Raw genomic sequence first — 12,362 nt, 5'->3', positions numbered from 1 at the left:
TTTACTACAGAGCTTTTCTCTAGAGAGATTTTTCTCTCCAGAGAAAAGCTCTTTAGTAAATTCGTACTATTAGGCTGCAATGACAGTATAAACGTTTTCATGCGACGTCGCGGTAGACTGGTCTTGTTACGTCAACGGTACCGCGACGTAGGCGCAACAAGGTGTGATGCATGTATGTGCCATAACGTCACGCGAAAGCGCTTACACTGCAACCGCAGTCTTGTTAGTGATGTCCAAAATATTTTTTTTTGGACATCGCTAATATGTAAATAGTCGTTCAATTTGTCTCGCGTTGTTACTTTTTTTACGTATTTCGCTTGCTGTAAATACTATTCTGCTTGCTCTAACTATCATTTTTTTTCTTCATTTATTTGCTTATATTTTGCCGTATATTTTTAGTTAGTGAAATTGCTTGCTGTAGATAGTGTGGCTATGACGTAGAATGTCGCGCCTTGTTACACTTACGTCACGGTACCGTAAGAGCAACAATGCACGACATAACGTGCCAGCTTAATCGCAAACGTCCTATCTCGACATCCCATCCTTTGGAAATGTAAACAATTATATCATTTTTCCATTTTTATGGCTCGTGTGTATATTAATAAAAATTAATGCATTCACGAGTTAGTTTTTCATTATATTGTAATTTCATTACATTAATAAAAACATTTTAATATACGGCATGTGATAATGTTACAAAGAAATAACAATTTTTTACATTTCCCTCCTGATGGAAGTGACCACCACCTTCCCGTGGTTTCCATTGAACGGTAGCGTGCACGTTATTCTTTTACCTATCGTTACAATTATTTTGTTATGTAAAGTTAAGTCAAATATATAACATTTGATTGTGTGTAACAATTTGATACGGTTATTAAAAAACATAGTGGGAAAAGTCAGTAGTAATCTATTTCTGTAGCGTGCACGGTACTGGCTAAGAGTGGTTTTTCATTTTAATTAACCCTTAATTAACCCTTTACGAGTAAGACTGCTTTGAACAACATTATTCTAAAATATTTGTGGAATACGTTTTTTATGTGGTTTAGGTAGGTATGCAAGGCATAAGATTTCGTTTAATTTTTCCTGTCTAGGAAAGATAGGAGAAAAATATATTTGATCTTAATCCTTCTTAAGATTTATATAAATCGCTTTAAAAATTTGTTACAAATGATGTGTATGTATCGAAATAATTATAAAACTAAAAACGTATAATCATCATTATATGGGAGCTGATCACGCTTAAAATAGAATGAGACCTTAAAACGAGAACATAAAACTTAAATGTTAAGTTTCATTGAAATTCATTCAGCCGTTTAGACGCAATCATGTCAATAGCATAGGAACAAAAAAAAAATATGTTTTTTTGTAGTAGTCACAATATGATGAGGGGGTCCTAAAACGTGTATTTCCGCTAAAAAAAAATTTCGAAATATTTTTTTCGTTATTGAAATTTACTTAGTCGTTTAATGCATTCATGTTAATAGCATAGGAACAAAAAAAAATATCGTTTGTTTCAATAGTCACAATATGATCAGGGGGTCCCAAAACGTGTATTTCCGCTAAAAAAAAACTTCAAAATTTTTTTTCATTATGATTATAAATTTCCTTATACCTTACATATAGGTCGGAAAGTAAAAATGCTGGGGCAGTCGAGGTCGAGACTTGGAATCGTATGCCACTTATCGCGAGGTCGTATTTCAGTTGTTTTGTCTTTTACAAAAGCAAGAAGGAAAGGCTCACACTATCGTTCTTTATCGATTTCCCGAAGTTGTGCGCAAGCGCCGAGCTCACGTACACGTGGCTCGTGCGGTAGCGTATGCCTGCTATCCCCACCATTCCGTTAGACGCTAAGGAAGTTCGTCGTCACTGTTGTCGATTTCGATGCACTAAATTATGCCCGATCTGGCCACACTGATTATGCCAGATCTGGCCACACTGCCTGGTGCTCATCCCTGCCACTGAGATTCCCCTTGACATACTGCTAAGATCGACTGCTGAGGGAACGTTCTTCCCTTTTACTCGTTATCCTTCTCTACGTTCAATATACGACTCGAGCAATTTGGACTGTTTCTTTAATTATAAACAACTCGTCTACTTCGTAATCGCGTGATTTGTGGTTCCAATTTTCGGACATAGTATATCGAATTTTTATTGTATCGAGATCAGTGTTCACTATCCATACAAAATCACTATAATTCCCCCAGAAAATTACACATACGTTTCAATTTCGTGGAATTTTAATTATTAATGAAACCTTCAAAGTGAATTATTGAAGTCGTAGTAAATTGATAAGAAAAAACGAGTAAATCGAGTTATTTGTTTAATTAAACAATTATTATGAATGGCAATTGTTTGTTTTATGGAGTAGAAGTCACGTTCTTTTGGAAAATTAATGGGAAAGTCAAACAGGTAATTGCATGAATTGGATTAGGTGTTTATTTAAAAAAAACAATCCTTTCCATAATAATCAGAATGGGAGCTGCTTATTTTATCAACTGGACGTCACGTGATCTTGGAAAATAAATAAAAATGTCTTTGGATCAAACGGTTTGTGAAGGTAAAAATAAAAATAAAAATTCGTTTCATTCCACCTTTCATTTCTTTGTTTATTTAGAAAAAATTTGGAAATTACGATAATAATAATATCGTTTAGGTTATTGGATGATTTTGAGGTTATAACTCAGTTTTCTGTAATTAATTTCAGATTTGAAGGCTTTCGAAAGACGTCTTACAGAAGTTATTATTAGTTTACAACCGGCAACTTTAAGATGGAGAAGTATGATTGTTTATTTTTTCAAAAATTAACAAATGTTGAAAGTATAGTTAATATAAAAATAATGTTTCAAGTAGTTCTTATTTAAGAACTGTATGTTTTTCCTTTTTAATAGTATGAGAAAATTTCACAGTTTTTGCTTCCTTTATGCTATTATGTTTCATCGTAACTAAATTTTAAATTTTATTTCAAAGATGGAAATTGTATCACTACTAAACAGATTTTTTTTCAATTATATTATCCTTTGGTGGGGACAAACCAAGAACTACAAAAGCATAATTTTTTTCTAATAATACCAAACGATTCAAAGTAATTCTTCAATGACATTGTTAATTCCTTTCTAGTGTTGCTAGGTTTCATATCAGTGTGCACAGCAGTGGGTGCGTGGCATTGGCTAACAGATCCCAACACATCCGCTGTTTCCTTTACCCAAAGTCTCTACAACCACCCATTCTTCGCCATAGCTAGCATCATTCTAGGTAAAAACTAGAAATCCTAATCTTCTTGCCAATCAATATTCATCAAAATTACTATGATTTCAGTAATATTATTCATGCTGGGGGTCCACAGACGAGTGATAGCACCAAGTATCATAACTCAGAGGGCTAGGATCGTGCTTGGAGACTTTAACATGAGCTGCGATGACACTGGAAAGCTCATTCTCAAACCTACTAGGCCCTTGCATCTTCACGATACCTAAAACCCATCTCCTACAATCTTCAATGATTGGGTTTTCAATGTTTATCGTCCGTTGAAGGTTTCGATATACATTTTTTATAATTGAAAATGAGTTGAAACTATTATTTAATTTAGTAATGAGGGCTCGGTGCCTAAATTACAGTTGGTAGTGTCTGTCACGATTAATTATGTACCTCAAACTATTAGGGTTCAAAGTCCAAGTTCCAATCATTATTATCAGTTACAATTAATATTGTACTAATTATAATTAAGGAAAATGTAAAATAGACAGTAAAACACATGCAAAGATCATGGAAAGCAATAATTAATGTATTTTCTAAGTTTCTTGTTAATAGAATCTATTGTAATTGAATACTTTCGTAAATACTCCTATTTATATTGTGATGCAACTCGCCGAGAGTTGAAACGATTGGAAGCAATCGTTTACTTAGTTTAAATTGCTTTGTACCAATCTCCTGGATCAGTAATTGCAAAATGAGTTTTCCCAATTCATAGTCAAAACTGTTTCTTGCAACAAGTTCGCAAAAATATATCATTATACCAATCTTTTGCGTTAATAAACTTATATTATGTTTCCGATTACCTTTCAACTTAATTACAGTGATTCACAGTTGAAATTAATTTATCGTTGCATCCATTTACGATTTTAAATCTGCGACAGAAAAATTTGTTACAAGTTATCAAAAGGATAATCGAATTAAAAATGCACCATAACGATCAAAACATTTATTCGCATCATTATAATCTCCCCACAGAGTCTCGAAAACCACTTTTTCTTCGATTTGCCTTCCCAGAATCACGTTACAATATATATACACGTAGCAATTATTGGGATCCTCACCAAACTCGATTCCTAAATCTTCGATTCATACGATTCGAAATTTTGAAGCTTCTCCAGACTTCTCATAGACAAGTTTTCAGCAGTTTCACCAATTCGAATCGCTCCTAGTGCATGGAAAATAAATCACCAGCTGAAGGAAGAGGCGCAAGGCCTCCGGTGACGTCTGGCAGTTGTGTTAGGTCTGGAAGGTTTGAAATGTGGGACTTGACTTCCGATCTAACTGCACAGACCTTTTTCAATTTCTCCTTATAGTCCTAAAATACACAATCGTTAACATTACAAAGCAATTTCTAATCAAAGAAAGGTCTTACTTCAAGTGTAGTTTGCGCCTGCTGAAGTAGTTGCCTTTGGGCCAAGGTATAATCTCTGAGCATAGTAAGCAGCCGCCTTCTGTCCTCCATTTCTGCCTGTAATCTTCCATTATAATCTGCCAGTAAAGCTGCGGCTTCGTTCACAGCGATGCTCAGCTGGTCCGCAGCTGCCCTGTCCGCCAGGTTTGCAAGCAGCGATACTTCTGACACCTCCGGCGGCAAGGATGCAATTCGTTCTCTCACACCAGCATCTGACGATGCTGTGTTCTCTAAGTCCTGAAACACAATACTTTGATACCAGGTGTCTCAACCAAAAATTTAATGCAGGGGATTGATATATTTCCCATTCAACTTTGCAGTAGTTCTTTGTCTAAAAATTATTCACCATAAGCGCTTTGATGAGTTCCTCCGTCTCTGGAGGGTCACCAGCGGGAGTTCTAGGGCTCAGCGTCACGTGAAGTTCCTTTGTCCCATCGACCTCCACTTCCGTCTCCGATTTCTTTCGCTCCTTCTTTTCTTTCTAGAACGTGACAATAGAATTAAAATTTCCAATCCAAAATTTTTTAGCAAAATTAGATTTTACGGGCAGATACCTTCGCTTTTTCGATGTCATTCTTCAGTTTCTTCTTTGGAGGAGTTCCAGGATCTTTAGAGGTATCAAAAGCCAATTTAAATTCTGTGATTTGGGCCTTGTCGTAGACTCCACGTTCTTCCCAAATTTGAAGAAGTCGGTTCAGTCGTTCTCTAGTTTTATCATCAAAACCTTTCATATGTTCAAAAGCTTTAGGAAGCACTGATTCAAATTCTTTGCCAAATTCAGGGCCCTTTTTCTTGCTGTTTTGGATCACGTCATTGGCTAGATACATGAACATTAATTTGCGGTTGTCCTTCACTGGAATAAGGGTCACGATTATGGTTAAGAGGGATGAGAGTTTGTAATTCAAGGAATTTAAGATTGTGATGTTTGGAAAGTAGAGATAACGTATTAAAAGACCAAATTGGGGAATATTGAGAAAATTAAAAAATTTGTGTGTTTGAAGGGCATTTATACTAAGTTAACCTAAGTTAACCTAAAAATTTCGACGTTTTTGTTTAACAACATTTAATTAGTTCCAAAACGATAATGTTTCCGTTGAAAATTAATGGGTTACTAAATATAAATAAGGGAATAGTTGTGAAGGTCTTAGAATTTATGGTGTTGAGTAGAATTTTTACGAAATTTTTTATCCTAACCTAAAAATTTTGATGAAACTTGTATGAGACATTAATTAGTTTTGAAATGATATAATTTCTGTGAATTACTAGATTACTGAATAAAAATAAGAAAATATTGTGGAGATTTTAAGATTTGTATTTTCAGTACATTTGTTACAAACTTAATTTAAGAATTTCGACTATATTTTGACATTTAATCAATTTTTTAATAATAATATTTTCATTGCAAATCATCAAGAACTACCAAAATATTCTAATGTGTTTAAACTTTCCATTTTGTTAATAATTCTCCCTAAACCTAACCTAAAACAAAAATTGTCGAACCTAGTTTGTTTCATTCAATCGATTCCTTAATGATAAAACATCTGTTGCGAATTAATACGAATTACTAAAGAAAGATAACGAAGTACTGTGAAGATTCCACAATTTATATTCTGCTTACAATTTCTACAAAGTTAACCTACAAATTTCGTCAATTTTTGTTTGACATATGTAATCAGTTTTGAAATAATAAAATGTCAGTTCTAAATCGACAAACTAAAAAGAAAAATGCGAAATATTTTAAAGAATACAAAGACACATTCTAACCACTATTTTTACAAACCTAACCTAAACATAAAAATGTCGAACCTTGTTTGTTTGTCATTGGATCGATTTCTTAACGTTATTAGTGTCGTGTAACATGTAAAAATTCTGAAACAATTGTACCTTTGCACATTTCTTTGAACCAGACTTTGACGATGGTGGGATGATGTTTTCTGTGATGAATTAACCAAAGTGAAAGTGTCTGGATGCTCTGCTGCGAATGATTCAAGTCCATTAACCTTTTCACCAGTGCGCTTTCGGTGAAGCCTGTCATTTCTAAACGAAAACCACGAATCCTTCTTCGAATAATACAGAGAACTTTTTATTCACCGATTCACGAGCCGCCATAAGTGCACGGACTCAACAGCTGAAATCTAAACACGAAACGTTTCTGTCGTTACGCCTGGACACCATCTTTGAAACAAACTTCCAACTATATTAATCGAAACTCGGTCGATTGATGCTCGATTAATCACAAATCGAATAAATATTCATCGATATATCGAACTAAATTTTGAGTACAAGGTTTTTTTCCACCTAATTTGCTCAGTTCGGAGTTAACTTTTTGGAATTAGTTTTAAGTTGATTTTTTGAAATGAATATTAGATTATTCTATATTATAGTCGTTAATTATGGTCGAAATTTTCAAAGGAACAATTTATTGAAATATTGTTGAGGATTTATATTTAATTATAGAATTTTAAAAGTTTAATAATTAGTTGGAGGAAATGAGTAATTAAATAATTTTCGAGTTGTGTTCTGTAGTGTGTTATAGCACAGAGGAGGTTATACCACAGACGAGATATACGAGTAGACCTTTCACCTAATGTATTTTTTCGGCCCGTTTCTCTGGGGCTCTAGAGCCCCATTACCATTTTCGTGTCACTCACAACGTTACCAACAGATTTAGAAATGAACACAAGAGGAAGGGAGACAGAAAATGAAATTACATAAATTTTATTATTTTTTAACGGAATGAAAGCTGTACGGTTCATCATTGGATATTAATCGATTAATTTCATTGGAGTAATCAATCGATTAAGATTATTTAAAAATTTCAAGATTATTAAAACACCTAAAGATGTATCTCATTGATACGTACACCGCAAATCCTCCTCTTTTTATTTTAAATCGTAATACATCATTTATTTAAAAAATAACCAGGGAAAAATGTATCTGCGACTCAAAATCAGTGTTATTAGACCGCACATCGGGGGCCCCAGAAACTCCTCATTCCTCACTTTCACACCCTATGCCCAATTGCGTGTACGTGAGTTCGTAGAGTTTCGGAAGAGCCGAGAAGAACAGATACTCGCTTTCCTTCTCGCTCTTGCATCGCTGACGTCGCTTACATTTCTCGAAAGCAAGCCTGCTGGCATCGCCACCCGTTCGAATCGTCAGTAAACGACAAAAGCCATCGTGACTGACAGACCTTACATTTCTCGAAATCGGACCTGGGCGCTTTTTGAAGATTCATTGACTTTCCATACGAAGCGACCATGCGTTATATACATATACATGTTATACATGCTAGGAACTATAAGTTGTATAACTTTTGTCGTATATCTACTCTCTAATAACATGGGAAAATTTTAAAATATAAAAAAATGTAAGAATACTGTAGAATTCTTGCAATGGAGAATTATTGAAGGAAAATGAATTGATTATATACATATGTAGATATCGGACACATTCCACGCAAACACGCCGCAAACACTAATGAGAACAAAAATGTCAATCTGTCCTTCTTTTTAAAAAAATTTTTGAAATTTTTGTTTCATTATGGTATTTTGCTTATACATTGTATACGCCACATAGGTCGGAAAGTCAAAAATGCCTGGGCAGTCGAAAATCTCGGCTCGAGATTATGCGAGATCGGCTCCAGTCAACGGCATACGATTTGGATTCTCGAGCCGAGATTCTCGACTGCCCAGGCATTTTTACTTTCCGACCTATGTAGGCGCATATAAGCAAAGTACCCATAATGAAAAAAAAATTTTGTAAAATTTATTTTACGGAAATACACGTTTTAAGACCTCCTGATCATATTTTAATTATTGAAAAAAAAGAAATTTTTTTTTATTCTCATGTATGAGCACACATATGTATATTATTAATACGATTGAGTATAAATAGCTAAATGAATTTAAATGAAACTTTACATTTAAGTTTTATGTTCTCATTTCAAAGTCCGGTTAGACTTTGACTATAATCAGTCCATGGATAATAATGATTATACCTCTTGTTTCATAGTTGTTCCGATATATGTATAGGCATAATGTATAAAAAATCTTTTAAATGTTTCATATAAATCTTAGAACGAATTAAATTTTATATATGTTAGAATCGAGTCGGAGACGGAATAGGCCGAACGCCGAATTTGTTGTGTTTATATACAATCTGTAGATCATTCTCTCTCTCTCGTTCTCGGGCTGGGCCCCCTCCTTTCAAACACGTAAGTATACAGGGTGTTCGGCCACCTCTAGCAAAAATTTTAATGAGCGATAGTAGAGGCCAAAATAAGACGAAAATCAAGAATACTAATTTGTTGATGGAGGCTTCGTTGCAAAGTTATTAACATTTAAAGTTCCGCCTGTAGAATGACAATCCGCTAAACAGCTGGTTCGCGCGGACGGTTGCGGCAGGCGAGTGCTAGTGGTTCTCACGCAGCATGAAAAATTCTGCTTACCGACATTATCGACAGCCTTAGATTTTTGTCCACTTATGGGAATGCGAACACCTTACGTTGAATAAGATTCAACCTGTCTTATGAAAATCCAGAAGGGCATATCAAAACTCGCCCGACGAGATTTTCACAGAGAAAGGGTGAATGCCAGTTCCAATACACAATGTTGTGAACAAAAATCACCCACATGCGATTATACACGCCCCACGATTGTCCACAGTGTCCACAAGTATCCACAAATAATCCTTTCAGGCACTAACCACTATGCAATTAAATAAACACGTACCGCGATTATGTTATTCGTGAATGTCTACGTGTACGTGTATCACGATTCTTCCGAGTTACTTACGAATAAAACTGTTATTAATTTTTCAAATACACTTCAATTTAAAAATGTAAAAAGGAATCGCAGGATAAATGAAATTTTCGCATCGATTTACGTTCACGGCGAAGAATGTAACAATACTAGCAGCTGACTGTGCCATCGATCGACGAGGTTCAGAGAAACATATGCCGAACAGGCCCCGATTCTACGTCACTCGCCTCGCTTATCTCTCTCACACACAGCGGAGACAAAGGGCATCATCGGCACGTGTTCGGCCAGCTAGTCAGTCGTAAAACAGTATCAGTCAAGCTAGTTCACGCGACACACTTCAGTTGAGTATTAAGTAGCATGTAAGAAATACAGTGATATAAACAATCAGCGAATACTTATTAAATTCCTGTTTACATTTTCAAATTGAAGTGTATTTGAAAAATTAATAACAGTTTTATTCGTAAGTAACTCGGAAGAATCGTGATACACGTACACGTAGACATTCACGAATAACATAATCGCGGTACGTGTTTATTTAATTGCATAGTGGTTAGTGCCTGAAAGGATTATTTGTGGATACTTGTGGACACTGTGGACAATCGTGGGGCGTGTATAATCGCATGTGGGTGATTTTTGTTCACAACATTGTGTATTGGAACTGGCATTCACCCTTTCTCTGTGAAAATCTCGTCGGGCGAGTTTTGATATGCCCTTCTGGATTTTCATAAGACAGGTTGAATCTTATTCAACGTAAGGTGTTCGCATTCCCATAAGTGGACAATAATCTAAGGCTGTCGATAATGTCGGTAAGCAGAATTTTTCATGCTGCGTGAGAACCACTAGCACTCGCCTGCCGCAACCGTCCGCGCGAACCAGCTGTTTAGCGGATTGTCATTCTACAGGCGGAACTTTAAAAGTTAATAACTTTGCAACGAAGCCTCCATCAACAAATTAGTATTCTTGATTTTCGTCTTATTTTGGCCTCTACTATCGCTCATTAAAATTTTTGCTAGAGGTGGCCGAACACCCTGTATACATCGTACGCATAAGTATAACGCTTGCTACAGTTCGGTCACGCTGGACAATGCAACGTCCTCGTTGCAGTAGGGGTTACAATACATGTACATTTTCTTTTCTTTTTACAATATCTCCTTGATTACATTTACGCTGCCCCGTGTGTACGGTTTTCGATAATTTGAAACGTCGCTGACATATTTAAGTCGGTCTGCTGGTACAATTCCACTATATTCACGCTGACTTTGACGTTCGCATTCAATATCCTTGATTAAATAACGATCATTTCCTAATACTTGGGTTACTTGGTACGGACCACGATATTTTGGAGTTAGTTTACGGCTTTCTCCAGTAGACGGGGAGTCGCTTCGCAGTAATACAATATCGTCGACTTTAAAAACCCGAGATTTTTTTCTACCCTTATTGTACTGGTCGCTTAGTTTAGTTCGATTCCGTTCTAGCAACTCGGAAACGTCTTCTTTTATCGCTACGTTTCCTAATTGTCGGTTTAGCGCGTGAATTTCATCAACAAGCGGAGAATCGGATATTGCCGTTGCTCGGTAGTTTAGTACAATCTCGAAAGGAGTTCGTTTTGTTACCTTATGTTGGCTACTGTAAATCGCAAATTGTACTTCGTATAGTTTTTCGTCCCATTCGAGTTCATTAGTTGTCGTCGCAAGGCAGTGCGTGATTACGCGGTTTAGCCGCTCGACTTGTCCGTTGGCACGGGCTGCACCTACAGCAATTTTTACATGCACAATTCGTAACTCGCAACAAAAATCCTCAAATTCTTTCGCGGTGAAGGCTGAGCCTCGATCGGAAATAATGCGCTCAGGCTTACCATAGTGCATCATAAGCTCGCGTAGAAATCGAACGGTTTCGCACGTCGATGTATCGGTTACAGCTTTTAGTACCACATATTTGCTAAAACCGCATATCGAGGCAACGACATATTTATTGCCGGACGCCGTTGTTACTAAAGGTCCTAAATGATCTACGTGAATGGTGTGAAAGGGGCGGTCCCCTTTCGACAGCGGATGCAAAAACCCTTCCTTTCTCCCCGTCGGTGTCTTATAGTACAGACATTGTATACAACGGTTAATGTATCGCGTTACAAAATCCCTCATATTCGGAAAATAGTAAGTTTCGTTTAATTTTGCAAGAGTTTTATCAATGCCTAAGTGGGCCAGTGAACGATGGGCATCCGCAACGACATCGTATTTTAACTCGGTTGGCACATACAACCTCCAAGTACCTTTCGTGGTTTCGTACACTCGTGCATTATACATAGTAAACTTTTTGTGCGGAGATTGGTTACCCTGCTCTAATTCATTTCGGATTTCAAGTATTTCTGGATCACTACGTTGCATAGCTACAACCCAGTCGGTATTTAAAGTAATTCCTAAGATTGGAAGTCCTATCGGCTGTATAGTTTCGCTTGGTTCGACGGGGTTGCGGCTCAGAGAATCTGCTATGATGTTTTGCTTGGCGGTATGGTACTCTATTCTATAATTAAATTCTGACAGTCTTACGAACCAACGACCAATTCTAGGCTTTAGCTCCCGTTTGTGGTCTAACAATTTAAGGCTATTGCAATCCGTGCGTATGACAAATTCAATTCCCAATAGGTACACGCGATATTTTTCTAATGCACACACGACGGCTAGAGCTTCGAGCTCATACGAGTGATAGCGAGATTCTTCCACAGTGGTTTTGCGACTATAGTAGCTAATAGGGTGCAGCTGTTTATTTTGTTGCTCCTGTAAAAGTACTGCGCCAAGCCCTACGCTACATGCATCGGTATGCACTTCGGTCGAGGCTGCCGGGTTATACATTGCAAGAATCGGTTTTGATAAAAGTTTCTTTTTTATCTCTTGGAAAGCTACTTCCTGTGCGTCTCCCCAATGGAACACACTGTTCTT

The 12,362-nt window shown here is 36.5% G+C and overlaps 2 protein-coding genes across 4 annotated transcripts; one reads left to right on the top strand and one right to left on the bottom strand.

Moving 5' to 3' along the window:
- Positions 1 to 1,956: 1,956 nt before the first annotated feature.
- On the top strand, positions 1,957 to 3,866 carry LOC122403441 (nuclear envelope phosphatase-regulatory subunit 1). 3 transcript variants are annotated; one of them, XM_043406967.1, is made up of 5 exons: positions 1,957 to 2,409; positions 2,472 to 2,557; positions 2,705 to 2,776; positions 3,118 to 3,252; positions 3,316 to 3,866. In XM_043406967.1, exons 2-5 carry the CDS (start codon positions 2,530 to 2,532, stop codon positions 3,471 to 3,473), a joined length of 393 nt encoding a protein of 130 aa, XP_043262902.1. In that variant the 5' UTR covers positions 1,957 to 2,409; positions 2,472 to 2,529; the 3' UTR covers positions 3,474 to 3,866. The 3 variants fall into 3 exon arrangements, with proteins under 3 accessions (XP_043262902.1, XP_043262901.1, XP_043262903.1); XM_043406966.1 differs by having other exon boundaries at positions 1,957 to 2,557; XM_043406968.1 differs by having other exon boundaries at positions 1,957 to 2,557; positions 2,693 to 2,776.
- A 317-nt stretch (positions 3,867 to 4,183) lies between these two features.
- Positions 4,184 to 6,827, bottom strand: LOC122403440 (regulation of nuclear pre-mRNA domain-containing protein 1B). Its single transcript, XM_043406965.1, has 5 exons — positions 6,548 to 6,827; positions 5,218 to 5,516; positions 5,010 to 5,144; positions 4,625 to 4,900; positions 4,184 to 4,567 (listed from the first exon to the last, which is right to left on the bottom strand). Exons 1-5 carry the CDS (start codon positions 6,696 to 6,698, stop codon positions 4,418 to 4,420), a joined length of 1,011 nt encoding a protein of 336 aa, XP_043262900.1. The 5' UTR covers positions 6,699 to 6,827; the 3' UTR covers positions 4,184 to 4,417.
- Between the last annotated feature and the right edge of the window lie 5,535 nt (positions 6,828 to 12,362).

The sequence above is a fragment of the Colletes gigas genome, unplaced genomic scaffold (assembly GCF_013123115.1).
Source record: "Colletes gigas isolate AHSC1104 unplaced genomic scaffold, ASM1312311v1 Colletes_gigas_Sc00053, whole genome shotgun sequence".
In the NCBI taxonomy this organism is placed as follows: Eukaryota; Metazoa; Arthropoda; class Insecta; order Hymenoptera; family Colletidae; genus Colletes; species Colletes gigas.
The sequence above is the reverse complement of the archived record's forward strand: the minus strand, read 5'-3'. Positions and strand labels throughout refer to the sequence as shown.

Coding starts and splice junctions, on each gene's coding strand:
- LOC122403441 (XM_043406968.1), top strand. CDS start 2,530: ATGTCTTTGGATCAAACGGTTTGTGAAG. Junction 2,558..2,692: donor GGATCAAACGGTTTGTGAAG/GTAAAAATAAAA, acceptor TCAGTTTTCTGT/AATTAATTTCAGATTTGAAG. Junction 3,253..3,315: donor CATAGCTAGCATCATTCTAG/GTAAAAACTAGA, acceptor CTATGATTTCAG/TAATATTATTCATGCTGGGG.
- LOC122403440 (XM_043406965.1), bottom strand. CDS start 6,698: ATGACAGGCTTCACCGAAAGCGCACTGGTGAAAAGGTTAATGGACTTG. Junction 4,901..5,009: donor AACTCATCAAAGCGCTTATG/GTGAATAATTTT, acceptor ATTGTGTTTCAG/GACTTAGAGAACACAGCATC. Junction 4,568..4,624: donor AGGCGCAAACTACACTTGAA/GTAAGACCTTTC, acceptor TGTGTATTTTAG/GACTATAAGGAGAAATTGAA.